The sequence below is a fragment of the Vidua chalybeata genome, chromosome 7, assembly GCF_026979565.1.
Source record: "Vidua chalybeata isolate OUT-0048 chromosome 7, bVidCha1 merged haplotype, whole genome shotgun sequence".
Classification (NCBI taxonomy): Eukaryota; Metazoa; Chordata; class Aves; order Passeriformes; family Viduidae; genus Vidua; species Vidua chalybeata.
The window spans coordinates 24957856-24981537 of NC_071536.1; the positions used below are offsets into that span (position 1 = coordinate 24957856).

Below are 23682 nucleotides of genomic sequence, written 5' to 3' on the forward strand. Positions count from 1 at the left end.
TGAGTGTCTGACTTGCTTAAAAGATAGTCTCTTCCACATCATTTCAGAAACTAATCAACTTTTTACAGACAGTCATGAACGCCTTTGGAATTATATAGAAATACATATGAAAATAACACAAATACTTTTTAAACTGTGCAGATTTCTACAAAAGTTGACACAAACTGCTTATGCAGTATATCCTGTCCAAAAGATAAATCATTCTGCAGTACAAATAACATCTCTGAATATTGTAATTTACATGAATTTTTTTGTGTAAGGTTACCGTGTAAGACCAGTGCTACTTATATATGGATGCACACATATTTTTCATATACATTACAGGATAATGAGCGATTCTGAGAGAATTTCTTGCAGAAAATACACTATTTTCTAACACAGGGGAATGAATGCCACACACACACAAAAAATAGGTGTAATCCTGTTTTTTTAAAAAACTGGAGAAAGATGGGGTGAGCTTTTCACGAAACTAATTGGTGAAAGAGAGGAAAAACTGGACTTCGGCTGCATGTATAATGGGTAAATTTATCTGATTTGAATTATACAAAATAATAGGTTCGTTCTATTCAAGTCTCATCCCAGACCCACCCCCCTTTTCCAGCCCTAGGGGAGGGAGCGTTAAATAATGGTCTGTGTAAACTGATGCTCATGCAGTAAGAGTTTCGAGAAGTGCTGCTTGTACAAGTTAAAGCAGGCACTGAAGAAAGAGCAACCAAATAAAAAGCAACAGCAGGAGCAAAGTGGACCCTTCTGAAATTAAAAGACATGTCTTTCTTCACCAGAGTTTTGACGATGAAATGCAAGCAGACACTTGAATGTGAGAGGACTTACTTTTACCAGGCGCTTTTCGCCAGCAGCAGGTTTCCCGGGCAGCCCCGGCTGTGCAGCAGCCAGTCCCTGGAGGTGCGGAGCAGCCCGCGGGCAGCGGCGGGGAACAAAGGCGAGGGGCGCGGAGCGGAGCTGCTGGGGCCCCCCCCGCGCCGCCTGGGCAGGGTGAAGAGCCTGCACGAAATGCCCGGACCCAACACCCTCTACAACCTCTACGAGTTCTTTTGGAAGGACGGCTTCGGCCGCATTCATGAAATCCAGGTACAGCTCCCTCGGGTAACTTGATGCTTTAATCACGCCAGGATTACTTAAACCTTTCCTTTCCTCCCCTGGTAAAGCGCTGGTGAATCGCCGGGCTAGCAGCACCGCAGCTGGGCATCGCCGCGCCGCCTTCCCGCCGGGGAGAGCCGGGTTTCAGGGGATCCCCCACTCCAGTTCCCGCAGCACCGGAGGCTCCGGCAGTTTTGTTTCTCGGGGGATCCCACGATCCCAGTTCCCCGTGCCCCGGCGCCCACGAGCGCTCCCCGCGCATCTTTGTTTTGAACCGCTGGGGAGGTGCCTCAAGCTGAAAGAAGGAAAAAAAAAAACCACTTTTTTTTTTTTTTTTAAAAACGGAGTTGTTTCACAAGACTTATTTTTTGGCGGGCAGGGCTGAGAAACGTGGGCTTCCCCGGACTCTTAGACCGCAGCACCCACCCGTGCGGTGAGGCTGTGCCCGCACCCGGGGCCGCCCCAGCCCTGCTGCGGCCGAGGCGCCTCCGCCGCTGCCCTTCCCTCAACGCGGCCCGGCGCTGCTCAGAGACCATTTTGTCTCTCCTGCCCCGGCCTCCCCTTACATAAATACACTCTGCCTATCTCGGTGCCCTGAGGGAGCGGTAGATGCGCTTGGCCCCGCTGCCGTCAGCGCTGGCCGGCCCCCGGCGGCCGCCCCCGTCCCTTCGGCGGGAGGCGGGCGGTTTGAACCGGGGGGGCGAGGCACTGGCCCGCGAGTGGTGGCGACTGGCGCTGCCGGCCCTGCCGCCCCCTCCCCGGCCGCCACATTGGCGCGGGGGAGGGGAGCGGGTGGCGGGAAGCGGGGCCGGATGGCGGCGTGAGGGGAGGGAAGGAGGGAGGGCGGGCCGAGAGCGGCTCCTGTCACCTGGCGTGCGGCGGTGCTGGAGCGGGGGGAGGCGGTCAAGCGAACCAGAGCCCGGGTGGGGCTTGAGCAGCGTTCTCTGGCCTGGGCACCTCCGCTGCTGAGGAGTCCCGCGGGCCGCGGCGGGGCCCCTCCGTCGGGCGCACCTGGTGAGGGTGGGTGAGGCGCGTTATCCCTGCGGGAGCGGGGGGACGAGGATCTCTGTGCAGCGCCTCGGGGATGCTGGCATGGGCAGCACTCTTATCGTAAGGCTGTCGCTATCCAGAGATGAATTCTTTTGGTTGCTTGGCCAAACATGTGGGTTTCATTCCTAAAAAGTCACAACGCATCTCCTGGGGCCCTTTCCCCGTGTATTCCAAGCGATTCTAAAGGAAGTGCTTTGTGTATAAGGGAGTAAAGCTGCGTGTTTTACTCTTTTGCAGCTGTGCATCCATAAGATTTCCACCGACAGTATATATCTCGTTGGGAATACCTCAAATGGGGCATTTATTATTTTGCTTTTCTTAGTGACCCTTCCCAAATCTCTAGGAAGAAATTCACAGAGATTTCTTCCCAGAGGTTTGCTGCCTGAAAATTACTGAAATTTCAGGGAAAAAGAAGAGAGAGAAAGGGAAATAAAAATAGAAAATGGAAAGTAAAGAAAACCGAACTTTAAATGGTATGAGAATCAAAACTTGAAAGTTAAGATTTACAAAGGGCCTTAAAACAGCAGAAGAGGCGGGAGACAAAAAAAGAAAAAGAATCACATAAGTTGCATAGTTTTGTCCAGCTTTCTTATATTTGCCATTTAGATTTTTAAGAAGAAATGTTATGATGTATGCTGTATTCCATGGCAGCCAAACTAGATTGCTAATGATGAATTGCTCAACTTGCTTGCTTGCTAACTATGACATGCACATGAAAGTTGAAGACAACTAAAGCTCTTTGTTTCATTCTGTTTCTTTTTTTCTTCTAACTCGGTGGTGGTGTACAGAATTTGAGAGGTACTCATCATAGTTTGATAACACTAAAAAAGATGCTACCATTGGTTTCAAGTTCTTTCACTGTCAAAACAAATTATTAAACAAAATATTTAAAAGAATGTAAGACATCCTAAATAGTATATCCTTTTTGCTATCACTAGCTGATATGGGTATTTTCTTCTTTAGTGAATACTATTCCTGGAAAGAAAAGTGTGAGGAAGGGTAAGGAGAAGTTGCAATATAATACTAGTTTTTATTCTGCTTAGAGTCTCAAGAATCACAGGATGCCCTGTTTGCCTACACGTCAAATGCAAATAGGCATTAAATTTAACAGTCTGATAAATTTAACAATACAGTGAACACTAGGAATGAATTAATCCCAAACCCTTTGGTAACCAGCACAGCTACTTAAATGATGTCCTTTGGTGCACAAATATTTGTGTGCTATATGCAGAAGGGGTGGGGAAGCTGAGCGCTTTTTCACAAAGGAGGTTCTGTTCTCAGTAACATGATTCCAGTTAGTCCTGGCCAAAGTAGTAATGCCTACAGTAATTATGACAAAGGGAAAGTATTTTTAATTTGATGGGGTTGGATCTCTTTTGTCTCATCAGTGCTATGCAAGGATAAAGAAAAGAAAGGTGAGGAAGGAAGGATTTGGATGCTGGCAGTTAGAATTTATGATGTGTGAAAGAATGACTGGTGTGAGAGTGGTATGTGAGACACTAGAGTGGAACATTTTCAAGGTTTGGAACAAGGGAAATAAAAAACCCATGTTGTGATAGAAAATATGGAAATAGAAAGCCTGGGCTTTTTTTTAATACATGAAGTTGATAGAATGGTGTTCAGTCTATTGAAAGAAGGGGATGTCCAAATACCTTGTCCCTGTCCATTTCTGATTTAAAACTAGTATTTGATTTATTTGATTGGATAGCTTGTCACTTGATTTATTTTCTGTTGAAGTTCGTTGTCCCATGTAAACCTTGTCACCATTGAAAAAATAAACTGCTCCATAAATACCAAAATTTGTTGAACATCTTTTTCTGTGACTGGTGTCCTGTATTCCTCTCACTCCACTGATTTTTCCTTGCCATGCTCCATTCCCAACTCATGCTTTCCTTTCAAGACACTCTCAAAGTTATTATCTCCAAGTTCAGTATCCCTGAAGTATTTCTAAGGCAAGAGATACTTTGGGTTTTGGGAGTGCTTGTTCATACATTGCTGTGTCTGTGGTGTTGGTTAGGAGCAGACCACGCAGAAATGACAACTGAGTTCCTGCTGTAGCATTTCCCTCATCAGGATGACTAATACATGTGTCTTATATGAATCCAGATGCTGATTTTTGAAAATGGTAAGAATATTGTTGTGGGAGACCTTTAGAACTTCGACTGAAGTTGGCCATTGTGTTCCAAAAGTAGTTAAGAGGTGACTGGCAGAGACCACAATTGCACAACTCATGTTTTATTTGGAAACTAGACAAAAAGAATTACATTTTTTTAAGTGTACTTGGTATCATATTCTGAAGAGTGATTCATATGTCTTAAACTTATTGCTGGCAATTAAACAATTCATTTCTGTAACTAAGATTGAATAAAATATATTTCACATAAGTTAATTTTGGGTCAATACTAGACTTTCATAAGTGCAATTGATGTCAACCATCTTTAGTTTATAATCAGCATAATTCTGTCTGCAGATGTCTTTGGGCTAGAATGTAGGTAATGTGTCAAAGTTAAACTTTGGTCAGTTTAATTTGTCTTAATACTTTAACCAGGAATAAAGGGTTTAAAATTGATTTTCAAAGTCCTAATAATATTTTTTAAATAACTGCTTTGCAGTTTTGGTGGGTTTTCCTCCCCCTCTGAAATGAGGACATACTTCAACTCCAAGTGAATTTGTAAGAGTTGAGAGTTTCACTTCGTGACCATGTCAGAGTGAAATTTATTTGAAATAATCACTAAGATTTCATGGGACAGTGATAGTGCAAACTTACTGGAAAACTTTTTGGGTTGCTTTTGTTTGTTTGTTTTTATATATATACACAGTTTAATGTTTTCCAATCCTCTTTATTAATTTCCAATTCTCTCATTTGCCTCCAGCCTGAATCACATGATTTGTGGATCAACTACTCAATAAACCCCACTGCAAGAATAAGACCCCACCTTTTCCTTTCTTTTGCAGAATTAGTATATGTCTCTCTCAAGTTCACTGCTGACAAATCTGTTCCAAAATGTAGTTTTTAACTAGGCTGTTGTGCTGTCATTATTCTTGGTTAGGTGTGAGAAACTTATACATAACTTCTTTATAAGCGATTAAATGGTAGAATAAGCAGTTATTCACAAAATATATTAAATTATATCTTTGTATTATACTGGTAATTTAACCCTATATACTTCCATGTTTTTCATTTTTGCAGACATTCTAACCTGTTTGATCTGAAGGGATGTGTTTTGAAGTCCTTTCATCTTCTCAGTGTTTGGTTTCACTCACACTCTGTGCCTTAGAGCTTTGGGTCTTTTCAGTCAGGGTCCTGAACTGTGTGACCTCTCTGTTTTCCTTGTGAATATTTCACAGTAATGCTTAGATGCTTCTCCCGACATTTCAAACTGTTCCTTGACTGGAAGGCTGGGGATCAAATTCTTGATGTGAGAGTTTGTGTATGACAAATTGTCAGTTTCCTTTTGTGATAATTTTCCTTAGTAATACTTGACTTCTGTTTCTCTTTGTTGGTGATGCTGTAGCAAAAACACACTCAGGAATATGGAAAGATCTTCAAGTCTCACTTTGGTCCCCAGTTTGTTGTGTCCATTGCAGATCGAGACATGGTTGCTCAAGTGCTCCGAGCAGAAGGCAGAGCACCACAAAGAGCCAACATGGAATCCTGGCAGGAGTACAGAGATTTACGGGGGAGAGCCACGGGGCTCATTTCTGCGTAAGTGTTGTCAGTCCTTCACTTTCCTGCTTTTCTTGCGTAAGTTTAGTGATTTTCTGAAGGACTGTGCAGGTCATCTGGGAAATCAGGCTTTTCTGTGTGGGGAAATTTGTGTGTCTAGTGGGGAGAAGGGAGTAGGTATTTGTGGTGAATGCTGTGAATTTGTTCTGCTGTGAAGTTTCAAACGGATGGTAATGATGTGTAGTTGAATGTGCAGTGAGCTACTTTGCATGAAGACATTCTTTGGGAGTGTGTATCAGCTGGAGCTGTCTGAGCTGACTCACCTGCAAGCAGTTTTACAGAATAGAGCTTATTAGCTTTGGCACTGCACTGCACGAATATGGGTTTATTGCATCAGTTCTAGACTGTTCTATCTAGCAGAAAGTGTGCTGTGTGGAATTGTTGGCTCAGATTGGTTTTAGCTTTATTGTTCACTGAAGTGCCCCCTCAGTGGACTAATGTAAAGAATGGTCAATTCACACTGTAGTGCATCCCCACACAGATATTTTTGAATCTGGCTGATTCCAGAGGAGCTATCTGTCTGTACAGCTTGCATAACCTGGCAGCACATGTGGGTGTGGTTAATTGCCACTGGGAACTACTCACAGTCCCCACTGACATAGGATGTTTATTTAGAGGGAAATTAATTTCCTGAGTCATGGACAGTCTGTTTTTTCATGGTAGCAAAAGGCTTTATGTATTGCACTGCAGACTTAAATCTTAAGCTGCAGTTGAGACTCAAACTAACAGGTCCTTGATATTTAGTGAAAAGAGATCTTAAATCAGGAGACTCAGGAAATGTCTGTTAAAGGGATCAAATTCTTCTGCTGGATGATAAGTTTCTGTGCCTTGCAATGCATTGCTCCAGGTAAAAAAAGTAACACATAAAATATAAAATGTGTTTATTTAATTTATTTAAATAAACACATCTTGTTTAATTAGTTAATGTTTTTTAAATTTATTTATTTATAAAATAGACACATATTTATAATTGCCCATGTGCATAAGAAATTGAAAGGTATCCCTGGAAGCACTGTTCCCATATACTCTGCTCATACAGAGCGTGTAGATATGACAATTCAGATTTTTAGTCTTCAGCATTGAGGTTTCCATGCATAGGTCAGCTAAAGCAGAATGTGTAGCTTTAAGTTGTTTCTCTATAGGTAGCTCTGCTCTTTTATTGCTTTGTAGGTTTAGAACTGGGATAGCTGAAAGTGATGTATCAGTAATGGAATTTATGGTACCAGCTCAAGTTGTTGGTTTGTCAGATGTGAATGTGAGACCTTTATTTGGTAATTAAGTACTGGTTCTCTGGAAAAGCAGTTTTGCAGACTACCCATTCAAATGTTTATTTAAAGTAATATTAATAGAATATTTTACTAATTTCTTGCATTAGCTACTACTAACAGACTCACATAGGGACACTCATCAAATTCAGATCACTGAGTGGGCAAGTTCTGTCGCTCAACCCAGAGGTTGACTTTCACCTTAAGATACATGTTGCAACACTGAAATTTAATGAGGACATGCAATAAATACAGAATAAAATTGTAGGAGCATAATACAAAATATACATTATCATAATTTTCATTTTACCATTTGACATGAAAAATTACATTTGGTTGCAGAGCTCTTACCCAGCTGATGATTGTTAAGGAAAACCATGTATTGACATTATTAACAATTTCTTCTAGGGAGGGGGAGCAGTGGCTAAAAATGAGAAGTGTTCTGAGGCAAAAAATTTTGAAACCCAAAGATGTGGCTGTTTACTCTGAAGGAGTCAATGAAGTTATCACAGACTTAATTAAAAGAATCCACACCCTCAGAAGTCAAGAGGAGGATGGGGAAACAGTGACCAATGTTAACAACCTTTTCTTCAAGTATTCAATGGAAGGTAAGCCCAGGCTGGATCTGTAAATAAAATGGATTTAAAGCAGTGTGGTTGTCAAATGACTGTGCCCCGATGTGATTAATCTGAAAAAGGAAGTTTGATATTCTGCATTCATGTGTCTTCTAGTTAGTGCAGTGTGTATCAGTAGAATTCCTTTGTAGAGTCCTTGTATTAAGGAGCAGTTCCCATGGAAATGATGGGGTACAGGTAAAATGTTCACTCAAGGGCTTGATACTTTGTACTCGGTACTCTGTATTTCACTATTAATTCCTCAAGAATAAGGATGCTGACCTTCTAACAAGGGACTTCTAAGACATGTTCATTTCACAATATACCAGCCAAATTCCAATCGTATCCCCATGTGATGTATCTAAATTCAGTTCACAGCTTAATGTGGGAAAAAAATACTGCTTTTCCCTGCCTACAGATGCCCAGTATAGGATTGTTATGATTACCATAAGATCATCTACCACTGGCTACCATTAATGAGGGAATGCTGAATGAAACCCTGGCCTGAGCCTGTATGGCATTTCCTGTATTCTTACAGAAAACTAGTGGTGATACATATTTCTTATATTTCTCTAACTGACTGCATACAACCCCATCTTGTTATATGTAATGCCTTTTAAAAACATTGGTACTCTTTGCTGACAGGCAGCTGAGTAATTTGGGATTTGAAGAATATCCAGATTGCTCACTTTGTGTCAAATTGCTGGCTGCCTGCTTGGTCTGTTTCAGATTAATAGTGTCTAAAAATGGCATTTAACTACCAATTTATGGAATTTAAAACTGTGAGCTTACAGATTGACTGTAACTGATGGGTTAGTTTAAGTTCTCCGCATTCTGTTTGTTTTTCATTTATAACTTGTGCCTGGCACACACTTTTTTCTATATGACTTGCTGTTTATTTAACTTACACTGTAACTATTTAGAGAACCAATACATAAGATTTCTTTGAAGGGACCATGTAAGCAGTGAGAGGATGTATAAGAGCTAGCAGTTTCTGAAAGAGGCACAAAAGAAAGAAAAGATGCAGAAAAATATCTTCCCAGGGAGGAAAATTAGGAAAGGAAGAGTGAGTTGAAAATAACCACATTTTAAAATTATTTTTGTCAATAAAGATAATGTCTAGTGGGGGTGCCTGCAGAACTGCAGAAAAAGATCTATGAAAATTACAGCAAGTCAGAACAAGAGACAGTCAACATTGTCACTTTCAACAGTGCCACACTTGCTGGTTTTTAGGGCCAGGTGGAGAATGGTGTGTGCAGTAAAAGCACTGCCTGGAGTGCAAGCTTTTTATCCATTTATGCAGACTCAGTATTCATTTGTTACCAGGTGATGACAGACAGAGCCAGTGGTAGAAACTCCTCCGTTGTCACCAGTTATCAGAAATGTCTTTGGACTCGTGTGTCCCTATGTGTTCAGAGGCCAACAGGGCAGGCCCAGGGTTAACAGTGCAGTGCAAAACACAGCAAACAGGCTGGAGGCTGCTCTACTTCTGGTGGAATTCCTGGCTGTCTTTTCTTGCTAAGCATTATTGACATAGCAACTACTCTCTTGCTGCAATGTTTAGCTGTGCTATTTTACTGTATTTGAATTTCTGTTTTATCTGTTCCTCAACTGAAGTAGTAATAGTAATAATATTAATAAATTTCCTGTAAAGCAGTTCCATTTTATGTTAGTTAATTCCTTAAATTATTAATATGAATTCATGCATTTGTATAGACAATTCTTTCATTTTTTCATGTGCAGGGGTGGCGACTATTCTGTACGAATGCCGGCTGGGCTGCCTGGAAAACAACATCCCACAGCAGACTGTTGAATACATTGAGGCTCTGGAATTGATGTTTAGCATGTTTAAGACCACTATGTATGCAGGTGCTATTCCCAAATGGCTTCGACCACTTATTCCAAAACCCTGGAGAGAGTTCTGCAGATCCTGGGATGGACTCTTCAAATTTAGTAAGATTTAGTAGTAGAAAAGTTCAGCTGTATTTCTGCAGGTTCTGTGTGTGTTTGAACGGGACAAGCTGCATTTATCTTCTAAAATTATAAGAAGACATTGTGGCAGAAGTAAGTTTCATATTAAATGCAGACTGGCCAGGGGAATGGTTTTAAAAAATATTCTACTGAAAACAAACTTTACCAGTACATTTCAAAACTCCCCTATTTTATACTGCTCTTTCTTTATTTATCTTCATCTGTTTCAGCATCCACTTGTCATTCCAGGTCCAAGTGCTTTGCCAAAGTTTTATCTTAAGCCACTTCAATTTTAATGAGGGTAGTTTTGTTGACTTAGCAAAATTTTAATTAAGCACCCTGACATAATCACCACTAAAACTGACTAGAAAGTTAATAAACTAGACTCTGGCAATTAATTAAAAACTTTGTAAAGTTTATTTATATATATATACACAAGTGTATAAGTTGACATTGAAGTACACTGATGTACTACGATATGGGTTTTTTTGGTAAATGAAACATTCCAGGCTACTTTATGAATCAGCTTTCATGTAATAGGAAGAAGGAGCTGTCTTTGCAATTTTATTTTTTTAATGTTCTTGAGTGTTAAAAAAAACTTGAACCCTTTTTCTCTTTCAAATATTAGAAAGCTGCATGCATTTTCATTCTTGTAAGCTCATTCTGTGAGCCATTAACTTTTGGAGGAGTTTTTCTCTTATTAAATCCTTTGCTTGACCAAAGATGCTGTTTGCAGTCACTAGAACGTACATGGAGCTGTGGGTGAAATTGCTCAGCATGTCATTCCCTGAAGTTTTTGTATTTTTGTTATTACTTGATGGTCCTCATCTTTCTCTTCAAAGTAATTAAGTTCTGTGGCTTTGACCTTCTGGTTGCTGCTAGCATCTTGTAGCAGCCTCTCTGTGCTGAGTTGCAGCTGCACTTCTTGCAGAGTCACCAGGAGACAAGCCAGGTGGGCATAAAAACTTGGCCTTGAGCTTCCCTCAAGGAAGGGAACTGAAGTCTTTTTGCTCAGCAATCTCATGCTGTGAGCTACCAAGGTTCCTGTCAGCTCAATCTTTCCGTGCCATGAGTATCCAACGACCTCCACCATCACTCTAGGACTTTTCCTTAAGAAAACAGAAATTTTTTCCCTGGATGTGCAGTGTAGTGCAAGTGAGAAATGTGGTTACTGAATGGAACCAGCAGAAAAATAAAAATGGAGGCTTAACAATTTTTTTGAATCCCAAAGGTCAAATCCATGTTGACAACAAATTGAAGGCTATTCAGTCTCAGCTGGACCAAGGAGAAGTAGTGAATGGTGGGCTACTTACACACCTCCTAGTGAGTAAGGAACTTACCTTGGAAGAGATCTATGCCAACATGACTGAAATGCTTCTGGCAGGAGTGGACACAGTAAGCTTGTTACCATTTTTCTTGTGCATAGTTGTTCTTGTACACCAGTATCACTGGCAGCTCTCTTCAGGGGGATTATGTTGCTCATAAGGATGTAATTTTAACACATTTAAGCCACGAGGCCTTTAAAGTGATATAAAATACTTCCTGGACTGTGTAATCTCTCCATTGGTATGAAATCAGTGTTCTGATCTAGCTGTGGTTTACAGGAACCCTTGGACTTCACTTGGGAGTCTGTTCCACAGTTTATTAAACAGATAAAATAGCAATTGTCTTTACATTCAGCTTGTATTTCATACATTTTCTTTTACTAGTTTGCTTATCAGGTTGGTGTTTGTGTATTTTAGGTAGACCACAATAGAAAGGTTAGCTGAAAGTTAGTGTGAAAAAAATTGACCATTAAACTCATGTGTAGAGTTTGGTAAAGGATTTTCATGTATGGCTAATTGAATCAACTGGGACACACATTATGGATCAGATACCTGCTTTCTGCTGGAATCCATTGAGGGGGGATGTTAGGCCAGCAATGATGGGAATAAGGCATAAGTTCACTCTACCCCTGCTTGTGCTGGCAACATAGGGTCAGGCTGAGGCAGAGAGCTGTGCTAAAGGCTCAGGATTAATAGGGCTGGTGTATCCAATATGTTTACACCTAGGAACATATTCAAGTGTTTCAAGTGTCTCTCATTCTTTATTCTTCTGATTTGCCATACATTTGAAGAAACATTAATGTTGTGTGTGTATCTTCCCCTCTCATTCCTAGCATGTGAAATCAGTGTAGCTCAGTACTGACTGCAGCATGACCACTGGAAGAATAAGGAAAAAGAAAGATGGGTTATTGTATGTGCAATGTATACAGAGTTATTTAGAATATCAATGAACATTGCTACTATAAATGATTGTTACTGAACAAATTTTTAAAATAAATTATACTAATTTGATAAAGAAGTGCTAGGTAGGACTTAAACAGTCTTACAGTGAAAAGTTTAAAATAAGTAAAAAAGTAAAATGGTCTTAAAGAAAAGAAAAATTCTCTGGATAATTGAATTCAGATTTTTTTTGGCTTAAGAAAGTTTGTAAGGTTTCTAAAGAAAACAAAAAAAAACCCCAACAGCAATCACTTTTGTATTCCAAAATAAGAAGCATATGTAAAACTTCTTTATGTGCTGAATATTACTCCATTGGTTAAATGTCCCAAGGGCTTATGAGGTTGCAGAGCTTTTTGATGTTGGTTCTTAAGTAAAACACACTTATTAATCCCATTCATTTTCTAATCTTTCAGACCATTAATTTTCCATTTTTAGTGTGTGACACTTATTAAAATAAGAGGACAATGTTCATGCCAACAAGAATTTCCCTTTCCATTTGACTCAGCTTTCTCAGCTGGCAACAGTCTTTTTCTGAGAGGACTATACTTCTGACTTCCTCATTTTCAAGTACAAAACAAAAATTGAAGGAATCTTTTTTTTTTCCTACTGCTGTCAATTCAGATCTCACTTTATCATAGAAACTGGAAGAGATTTAGAGGATTATAAAAGCTTTCAACAGAATTGTGAGGCAATTGTTGGCTACAAAGCATTTTGTCTATTGCTGGAACAGTCCTAATTTTTAAGAAATTATGAAGGAACCGGGAACCTGGGAAGGAACTGTTTATATCAGAGAACTTCTGTACACAGCTGGCACAATTGCCAGCTCCTCTGAGTGGAATAGAACTGGGTTGCATTTCAGAAGGCACAGCCATTCAATATTGCAAGAAAATCAAGAAAAGCTTATGAGAATGGTACTTCAAGCTTTATACCCCAGTTTGAAGACAAGACATAAAAGGTCACCATCATGATGAATTTGCATTCTAAATTGATCTTAAACTTAAGACCAAAATAAGACATTTCCACAAGCTGATTTTTTTCCAGCTGTGGTGAGAAAAGATTAGATGATGGGTTTCTTTAAACCCTCTTCTGCTCAAAGTTGAACTGTGTCCTGCCTTGTGTTCTGTTTCTTCTTCACACAAAATATTTTTAAATCATAGTGGTGTAGCATTGCTTACCAAAAGGATAAAGTATAATCTTAGCAGTGATGATATCAATTCTGTTGTGGATACTATGACGGGACTACCATATGCTTAAAAGGGGTTGGAAATGTTCTGAAAAAAATTTTCTTACCTTGTTTCCTGTGAAGTGTTTTTGTTGGAAGGAAAGGTGAAATGCATATTGAAAACTAAGAGCTAACTTAATCCATTGCTGTTTAGAGAGTTTATGTTTCAATATTGCTTACATAGTTGGGTTTGCATTTGGTTTGTTTCTTGCTTTTTATATTTCACTGGGAAAATATCAGCAGGGATTGTTTTGATATGTGGTGGACTTCTAGATGAAAAGGGATGAAGGAGGGGATGGCAACGCCTGGCAACCTCCCATTGAATCCAGATGTGAATCATTGCCAGCCTGTTTCATAACTTGAAACATATAAAACACATAGTTGAAAGCTGATTGTTTTTCCTGGCTGGAAATTATTATTAATGGAATCTTGTTGGGCTTGATGATTGTGGTTTTTCCTTAGACTTCTTTCACTTTGTCCTGGGCCATATACTTGTTGGCAAGGCACCCAGAGGTGCAGCAACGTGTTTATGAGGAAATAGTCAATAAACTGAGTAAAGATCAAGTTCCAGTGGCTCATGATGTCCCAAAATTGCCTTTGATTAGAGCTGTCCTGAAAGAAACCTTGAGGTAAGTAGCAGGCAACTAAAAGATTTAATTCCATTTTGAGTCCATTTTAGCATTTGTAGTTTATTGTTGCTACTGCAATTTGCTACTTGTACTTTTATTTATTTCAGCAGTATTGTGTCCAAGGATGCTCAAGCAATGAATAAGATAGATTATATAATGTTTAATGTTTCTCAGTTTGGTAGAAGTGGTATCACATAAGTAGGACATGTCTGTTAAGGTAAGGAATTGAAAGCTTGATTTTTCCATTTAGTCTGTATGACAAAATGTAACAACCTCCTCCCCCACACTGGTACTTTGCAGTCCCACTTCAATAATTTTAAGCTTTTTGATTTAAAGGCATGTGACATATCTTTTTTTTAATGTGTTTATACTAAATGTTCATCATGAGGTGAGGGGAGTAAGCGGATTTTAGAGAAAGCATCAATAAAGGTTTTTCAGCTTCAGCAGTAGTGCTGAAATGTCTCCAGCTTGACCACCTACCTTCATGCTTGTACATGTATAAAGCAAATAAATGCATAGACCAAATAGCTCAACCTTCAGTTACAAATAAATAGCTTTTCTCAGATGATGGTCATATTCTCACAGATGATTCAAGGTCTTTGAAGCTCTTTGAACTCCTGAAAAACAGTTTTAGTGTCAATGAATATGGCATTCATCCTGCATATTTGTGAATGCAAATTGGAATCTAAACATTTTTTAAATGGTATTAGTTACTACTGTTGAACTTCAGATAAATATTTCTCACTAGGTTATATCCAGTATTGCCAGGAAATGGAAGAGTGACCCAAAAAGACTTGATCATTGGAGGATACTTGATACCTAAAGGGGTAGGTTCTGTTGCAGTCCTCTGCAGAGAACAGTTGAATTTTTGCAGATGAAATATGATCTGCTCCAACATATATACACTTCTTGATTTTAAAAGATTTCACCACGCTAGAACATTAAGAGGAAAGTATTTCAGTAATACCCATTTATATGCCACAAATAGATTTTATGATTGACTTGTTGCTGTTGTTTTGATATTTTTTTATTTGGGTCCTCACCTGCAAATGAAATTTATCATCATTACTTCTTCTTAATATTCTTGATGGTGGAGTCTCTTAATAACATATCTGTGTAATGGTACAATTCAATTTAAAAAGCATGAATTTCATTATTCTTGCATTTTTCTAATTCTATGTCTGTTAATTCCCTTTGTGGAAAGTTTCTCCCTTTTTCTCATAGCAACTTCATGAAACAATTCCCAATACTTGTGACTTGTTCCCATCTTCTTCCCCACTGCATCTTCTCTAATATATGCAGCAACATTGGAAACAATTTGAAGATTATTTCCTTTGACCAATTGAGAAAGGAATTTGATTTTTGAGGTATCCTTTTGTCTTTAGAATTACTCAGAGTTGCTTAATTTTTATCACCTCTTATTGCAGAAATTACAGTGATTGCAAATGTTTTTAAATTTTGTTATGTGCATTGGAGCTAGCTAAATATAAATATCATTTATTTCCTCAGACCCAGCTGGCACTTTGTCATTATGCTACTTCATACAGTGAAGAAAATTTCTCAGTGGCAAATGAGTTCCGACCTGAACGCTGGCTGAGGAAAGATAATTTGGACAGAGTAGACAACTTTGGCTCCATCCCATTTGGTTATGGCATTAGAAGTTGTATAGGAAAAAGAATTGCAGAGCTGGAAATCCATCTTGCACTGATTCAGGTTAGAACTATGTGACAGCATTACGAGAAGAAAGTAAACTGATATTATTTTTTTTAATGTATGCCATTTCTGGGTATCCCACAGTGCTCAAAACCTTTGTTTTGGAGTGTTGTCTAATGTACTCAAGCTGCAAAGACTTAAAAAATTGAAAATAATCATGCTTGAAATGTAGCATAGTACCTAAACTACATTGCAGATGGTATGGTACACATGATGTAAAACTAAAGGTAAGTTTGGTAAGGAAATACATAGATTTGGTACAGGAGGCTTTTGTAAGCAAATCAGAAATCTTTCTTGATGTATATTAGAACGGTTACCTGCTCAGTTTCTGTTTTAGTTAGAAGAATTCGGAATTTACAAATATGGAAAATAGACTTTATATCCTTGTACTGAACACAGTGTGATGACAAACAGTAGAATTTTTCTATGTTCTGGCCTTTTCTGTCTCTTCTTGTTCTTTCTTCTAACTCATTATCATTTTAGATATACATAATTTATAGTTATATTAATAGTATATATTGAGATATATTGTTTTGATTGATTCATATCATAAAGAAAATGTTCCCAACAGCTGCTACACTTTTTGTAATTTACAAGACAGCCTATAGCTCAAATAATGAGTACAGATTGTGCAATCAAATAGTTAAGATTTGGTAACTATTTATAGTTACTTAACTATAAAAATATTTTATAGTTTTATATATTCAAAGGTAAGCTTGATTGAATTTATCTTTCAATTTCCTTCAGTAAACTTCGAGAGCAATCTCTGAACAATTAGTGCTGTCTTTTGGAGCTGAGAGTGAGGGAGCTCCCAGGGGGCTTGGTAAAACAAACACAATCTTTTTTAATAGAAGGCTCAAGGAAGCAATGGAGAACCTGCTTTGTTTTCTGGAAAGAAACGAGAGCAAAACAGCACACAACCTATTTACAAACACAGAGATGATATTTAAGTGAGTTAAAATTAGAAACACATCGAGCTCATCAAAGAGAAATTGTTTCAGACCAGTCTGATTTCTTTCTTTGACTTGATCACTTACCTCATGTAGGGGTATAAAGTAAGTCATGTAGTCTGACTTCAGAAGTATTTTCACATGTCCTGTATGTTTTTCTCTCAAATTAATAAAATTTGTTCCAGATGGAAGTGCTCATAAAATGCACTCACAGCTGGTTGGAAAAAGGAAATAGCTGGAGGCAGTAGCTATTGAATAATTGCTGTTGAACTGGGAAAGCATTTAATTACAATTCTGTAAAAGTCTGTCCTGCATTTGATTTAGGCTGTTATTTTCATTAACAATGTAAGGGATGGATTAGAGAATACTTTTACAGTTTGCATGGGATACCAAGCTGATATGAATTAATTTAAAATCAGGGGATGTGAATATAGAATTTTGAAAAAAAGGAGAAATGTTCCAGAAGCAACACAAAATTATTCACTAATGACAGTTGCAAGTTAGTGCCCTTGAGAAGAAATAAATGCATAAATACAAATTTATGAACAACTGTCTGGGTAATATTAATACCATAGGAACAGACTGGAATGATATAGTAAAAAATCAGTCAATTCTGAAAACACAGTGTAATTCTAGATAATAATAGCAGCATTAGCAAGCATTTTGTATGTCAGAAAGAGGAGCTGAATTACTCAGTTTTGCTAAACACTGATGAATCCTCACTAAGCAACGATAAACAGCTGTCCCCATGTACTGCATTTTAAGGACAATATAGCCAAATTCAAGGAAATTTGGAAGACAAAGATAATAACAAGAGGGATTTTACAAAGAGAAAAATTAAATAAAAGCTTCGTCAGACATCTGACACTGAAAAATGTAGTTATGTATAGGAAAATAATGCATTGGTTATCAGTCATACCAGAGAAAGGATAAGAGAAAATTACTTAATTTATAGAAAAAAGTGTTTGAGAGTTATTATTAGGAAAAGTTGAGGATGTTACAGTATTTCCCTCTTGAAAGTGTAAAAGTAAATAGCTGAGTTATTCTTCATTCAGAAAAATGAGTCTGATGGGATTGGGATTCCTATAGCTTTCTTAATAATTTCACATATTGATTGATATTAAAGGAAGTGAAATCAAAAACACATAGAGGGGAACCTCACAAAGTTTGGAAGAGGCCTTAGTTTCTTTGATAGTTCAGACTGTTTAACCTGGTTCTGTGAAATTTCTTCAGAAAGGACTTGCTCAGTCCTCCCTCCATCAGAGGAGGAAGATTTTGAACTATAATCTTTACCTTCTAACACCTTTTTTGTTTTTTTTTTCCCTGGATGGGAATCATAGCACTTAAACTCTGCCAAACTGGCAACACAAATTTTGCTCGTGACAGTCTGTTATGTCTTCTTGTTTAAAGGCTACTCTTCACTGGTAATTTTGCAGTTTTTCAAATACTTGTCCTGTTTATGTTCACAGCTACTTCAGAATTTTGAAATCAAAATTTCTCCCAAAACTGAACCAGTTCATGCCAAAACTCATGGACTTTTGACTCCTGGAAACTCCATCAATGTGAGGTTTTCTGACAGGAAGTGAAACTCAAACATTTTGGAAGTACTTATACAATTTTCATGGAAACAGGTTTGGATTTTGTGGAACATGCTTGTTCTCTGGTTTGCAGGTATTTGACAATATCATGAAGTATTATGTTCTGCCTTAGTTCTTGCAGTACATAAGAGCAATTACCTCTCCCATAACAGTTAATTACAAATATGAAAATATATACCAAAAAGATTCCTTCTTGCACTGGGAATCTCCTTTTATCTGTGAGAATTCCTTGTAATAACAACCCATGCATTGAAAAAAGCCAACCAAAAGTAAATTCAGACATGTCAGTATCATTCAGTGCTTTTGTTACGCTGCTACGTGGTGAGTGTATTTGAGAGCAAGGGGATTATTATGAAATATGTGGAAATTAGCTGCATGTATAAGTTTGTATTTTCCTGTTTCTTGTCCTCCAGTGTTTTTTAAAAGTTTCCATGTAACAATGAAATTATGAGATCTTTTCTTTTAATATGTAAAAACATTTACTCTGTATGTATTAAAAAAAATACCAGTAATATGAAAAGTAAGGATAGAAAAAATACAACTTAAGTCACGCTGTTTAGACTTGAAATGCAGGAATTTATCTAAACATAATCCCCATAAAATGTTTCTATATAGTTAAAATAAAAAAAAGTCTTAAAAATGAAAGTTTAAATATCATATTGCAGAGTTTGAAGCCAAGCATTGTTCTCATCACCAAAGCACAAGCCACTTTCATTGTTCTAGCTAATATGCCAAACCCAAATGTAAATATTAAAAGAAAGTAGTTGCTACATTTTTATCATTTAATTAAAATACTACTTTTAACTTTATTCTGTTCTTAAACAGTAAGAACTGGAAACAGTAAGTTTTATTGTTCTTCAACAGTAAGGACTGGAAACTTCCCATTTTATCTTGCTGAACCCATAGGCAAATACAAAGTTCTGTAGGATGGAAATGTGACTACTGAAGTATTCAGAGAAGTTCTTTTACTATCTAGTGCCTAACAGAAAGAGTGGACACCTGAAAGTTTGGGTTTGGTCTTTTGGGGGTGTTTTGGCTGGTTGTTTGTTTTTTTTTATTATTATTACTTTTCCTGACAGCCAACAGAAAACTCTCCCTTGCACGATACTTTGGATAACTTTAGTATCACTGCACTAACCTTACATTCCCATTTTTGAGAGAAAACGTGTGTCCACGTTATGCCTTGAACAATGTTCAAACCTGGATATCCTAATATGACACATATGTAATTATATATAGTTAACTGTTTACATGGTAGGCTCTGACTGTTTTTTGGCAGGTAGTTTACTTACTGACAATCATAAATATTTCAGCTAAATAAACTTAGTGAAACTTTTGCAACTTGTTTTTTAAAATGACAAAATTTTTCTTTGATTGTCTAGCCTTTGGAAGACAAAGACAGGTTAGAAATTAAATAACGCTGTAGTTTTAATGGTGTACATGAAATTTCACATTGCTACCTAGCTACCACAGTCAAACTGTTATAGTATTTTGATTCCTTTTTGTGGTGACTTTTCAAGGTTTAGACAAAAGAGAACCAAAATCTCCTTTGTACAGATCTCCTATATGAAATAATAATACTAAACAAAACTGATATGATTTATGAGAGGATTAAATGCTTACATAAGGACTTTAAAATGTTATTCTTGTGTTGACCATATATGTGTACTGTAAGAAAACCAGGTATTCTGTTTGGAGTATTTTCCTTGAACACGCCTGCCTTCTGATTTTTCCAGGGCTTCCAATTATTCCATCTTTCTGGTTTTGTTTTGTTTTGTTTTGGTTTTTTTTCCTTTCCCATTGTTATTTTCAATGAAGAAATTTGTATTTGCCAGAGCCAGCTGACATCCCAAAGGAGATGTTTTGCAAAATCTGTTTAAAAGTCTATGGACTGAGTATTTGACTCCATAACTCTGCCTGGTTTTGTTGACTTGGAGACAAAGAACTCCTGCCTCAAATCGAAATTTGGATGCCATATGGTGCCTTCCTTTTCCTCTGTCATAGCATCATTAGAAACACCAGACACTGCTATGTTGCAGTACATTTGCTGCTTGGTATGAGTCCCTAAGTAAAATGTCAGTGCAGAAGATGGAAAAGACATTCTAAAATGCTTTTTATAGCATTTGAATCTTTTAATGAAAACAGCCAGTATTTGTTCTAATAGAGCACCTATCCATGTAAGTTGTCTTTTATACATAATAAAATATTTATATAGAATTTACAAGTCTTTGTTCTTATTTTAATTGCTATTTATATTTGCATTTTTCTTTAGCAGCTTAAAGTCTTTAACTTGTTGCATTGAACTGAAATATTCACTATTCCATGGAAAATTAATAGTTCAGCTAGAAAAGAGGGGGATTCTTACAAGGATTTTAGGTGTGTAATGACTTGGCAAAAGGGGAGATAACATTATGTTAAGAGTACTGTCATTGTGGAGGAAAGATACTGGCAAAGTTATCCAAGAAATACCCAAGGATTGACTCTAATGTTAATGTTTTGATTAATCGCTTAATACACAGAAGGGTATTAAAGATATAATGAAAAAAGTGTGAAAATCAAACCAAAACAACAACAAAACCAACCCAGAATGTAATAGAAATGGGCTGGAATTTAAAAGCAAAATATATGTATGTAGGAAATAAAAATAATTTATTTGAGGAGCTCACCACTTGAAAATGTAATATGTGGAGGAAGGCCTAGATAATCACAGGTGACTACAAAGTATGTGGGAATAATGAGAAATACAGCCTACAATATATGAGATGTAATCTGACCTGTTCTTCCCCAGCTTCTATCACACATCTTGTCAAGTGTTATAATACAGTGTGCTTAAGTGTTCAAGAGAGGTGGAGTTTGATTTGGACAGATGAGGATACACTAAGATTATGAGGTTAATAGTTTCTGCGAGTGGAGAAAGGGTTATGCTACAATGGTTTTTGCTCTGCCTCCCTGTGGTTTGCTGGCAGATCAAGCACTGGCACATCTGGAAGCTATGTAACCATGGGCTTAGGAGAACTTGTTTTCTTGGACACAAAAATGCTGAGTTGATTTTGCTCTTTCCAGTTGGATTAGATAACAGGTAGTGGAAACATGGATGTCTGCAAGAGACTAAATTTATCCTCAAAAAGTTCATGTAATTAGTCTAGAAAAGTGAATATTGTAAGAGGACATAAATCTTCTCTTCAAATACTTTCAGGTTAAGCTCTTTACTCCTTAAGGTTAAGGACAATGCCTGTTCAAAATAAGTACCACCAGGAACAATGAATAAATAAACTGGTGTGGAAGATTTCAAACTATGAGGAGAATTAGAATTTAGAATAAAGTCATTGTGAGACATGGGGAACACTGGAAAAAAAATATCCCCAAACATGAAATGACAAAGCATGGTAAAAAGAATTCCAAAAAGTGTTTAACTAGAATTACTCTATTCAGTCAGTTCATTTTCTGTTTTTCCCTGCTCTCTTGTAGGCAAGGAAGGAATCTATGAGGTCAGTGGTGAAATAGTCACAACGCCAGCAACATTGTATGCCAGTGGTGAATGAAACTTAGGAGCTTCTTAAATACCCCAGCTGCGAGGTGGCTGTGAAGATGGAGAGTAGGATGCCTGGCAGCTGTGAACAGGAGAGCAGTAGGCACTGGGGGTGTCTTTGGAACTAGGAACAGAAGAGCTGTGCTGGTACTCGGGACTGGGAAGGGAGGAGTGGGAAAGCCACACTGAGTGGAGGCTTTGTGGCTGTACCAAACACCACACGGGGTGCCACTTCAGGAAGTGGAGAGGTGAGCTGTGGACTGCATGGAGGATGGGGCAGGCTGACAGAAAAGGGATGGGGCAGGAGTAGTTTGGGTGCCTGATGTGTACTATTTCTACTGTATATAAAAAAAAGGCCACTACTGGTTTTGATCACTGAGGTTTTTCCTTCCTATGCTATGTTGTCACATAATGTTTATAACTTTAAAACATGCTATCATATAATTTCGTAGAATTAGTAGAGATTTATATCTTTGGTAATGCCAAACTTCACCAGTGCTTGCCTAGAGAAAGGCTCGGAATGGCTGTAACAAACCACTGATTCTCAGTGTTCAGAACAATGGTAGTTTCTGCTGGCAGACTCCCATGGATGCAGATGCATCTGAGGGTTTCTCACCTCCTGAAGTGTCACAGAAGTGTCAATAGAGGATTTACAGGGGCAAGTGAAAAGCTGATTGTAGGATGATCTAAAGTGCTGCCAAGTGGTAGTCCCAGCACTGTACAACTACTGAGCACAGATGTACATTCTTGTGCCAGTACCATCTCTGGGGAGGACAACTGGTCTTACACATTGGACCCTTCTGATTTTTGGAAGTGAGCACCTCTGTCATGGACTCTAGTATTGAAGAAAGATAAACTACAGTTCCCTGGAATGTGTGCTGGAAAATATTTGGGAAGCGGTCCACAATTGCCAGGTATTTCTTATTCCTGTGTAGGTTTTCATCTAAACCTTACACATGCAGTAGTAAACAATAAAGTTGGATGGAAAGGTGTGAGCAATAATTATTTTGGTACCTGATCGTTTAAAAGTATTTTATATATATATATATATATGTGTATATATATATGTAAAATAAAAAGAAAAATATTTTATCCACTGTGATTAATGCATGTGTTCACTTCCCTTTTTCCTTTTCAAAGGGTACTTACAACAGAAAACAAGTGTATATATGTGAATATATATATATGCTAAGAGCTTGCAAATATTTATTCATATTCTTGCTGGGAAAAAAAAAAAACAAAAAAAAACAAAACATGTAAATGTCATGTGGGTATTTAAAAAATAATTTCAGCTGAGTTTCCCCTGTGTTTCCAAAAGGATTTTCAGGAAACCACTGAAAATACTACACTGTGGTTTTGGTACCACTAGGTGGTGCTGCCTTTATAGTATTCCTTAGTGAAAGTCTGGGATTATGTATCTATGGAAGAAAAAATATATAGCTAAGAGCAATGCACTTATTATGGCTTCTTAAAGATAGAGGAGTTTGGTTACACTTGTTTGACAAAGTGTCTTAGCCCTTGTACATGAAAACATTCTCAATTTCTATTCATCTTTTGCATATCCTTGCTCAAAATGGGAATTTGCATGTGGAAAAAAGTAGAATATGTCCAAAGTTTCCTATGTATAGGAAAAGTTTTGTTAGAGAAAATCCAGCCTTTGCAGTCCTGTATGGCTCCTTCTGAGATTTGTCTTTAACAGTTTGTTAATCATCGAGCTTTGGCACTCTACCTGTTATCATGCAAAATTCAAAATAAAGCCAGTTCTTACTCTGAAGAGATCACAGTCTAGGTGAGATAAGAGTAAAGGAGACAGGAAATAATTGAGGGGGATATTTGTGTGTTTCAGCCACTATTGCAGTAAACATTGCAGTAAACAGGAGATCATCTGACACCATTTAGAGGGTGTTGTACCCATCTTGCCAATGTTTGAAACAGTGTTTGATGTCAAATGTTTATCTAGTTGGGAAACAATTACATTGAAGTGTAAACTCACTGAAGCAGCCCACTTTACTCAGACAAAAGGAAGGCTGGAGTCAGGGATTTTGGAAAGAA

General features: G+C 37.9%; 1 protein-coding gene across 1 annotated transcript; it reads left to right on the forward strand.

Annotated features, from left to right (window-relative positions):
• Positions 1–665: 665 nt before the first annotated feature.
• LOC128790751 (cytochrome P450 27C1) lies at positions 666–18129 on the forward strand. The gene is made up of 9 exons (XM_053947807.1): positions 666–1089; positions 5664–5854; positions 7549–7748; positions 9498–9707; positions 10957–11120; positions 13674–13840; positions 14589–14667; positions 15350–15553; positions 17973–18129. The coding sequence occupies exons 1-9, from the start codon at positions 766–768 to the stop codon at positions 18087–18089; spliced, it is 1656 nt and encodes a 551-aa protein (XP_053803782.1). The 5' UTR covers positions 666–765; the 3' UTR covers positions 18090–18129.
• Positions 18130–23682: the final 5553 nt, after the last annotated feature.

Excerpts from the sequence above, each read along its gene's own strand:
- LOC128790751 (XM_053947807.1), top strand. The coding sequence starts at position 766 with ATGTCTTTCTTCACCAGAGTTTTGACGATGAAATGCAAGCAGACACTT. Across the intron at positions 9,708-10,956 it reads GGATGGACTCTTCAAATTTA|GTCAAATCCATGTTGACAAC; the intron begins GTAAGATTTAGT and ends TGAATCCCAAAG. Across the intron at positions 11,121-13,673 it reads TTCTGGCAGGAGTGGACACA|ACTTCTTTCACTTTGTCCTG; the intron begins GTAAGCTTGTTA and ends GTTTTTCCTTAG.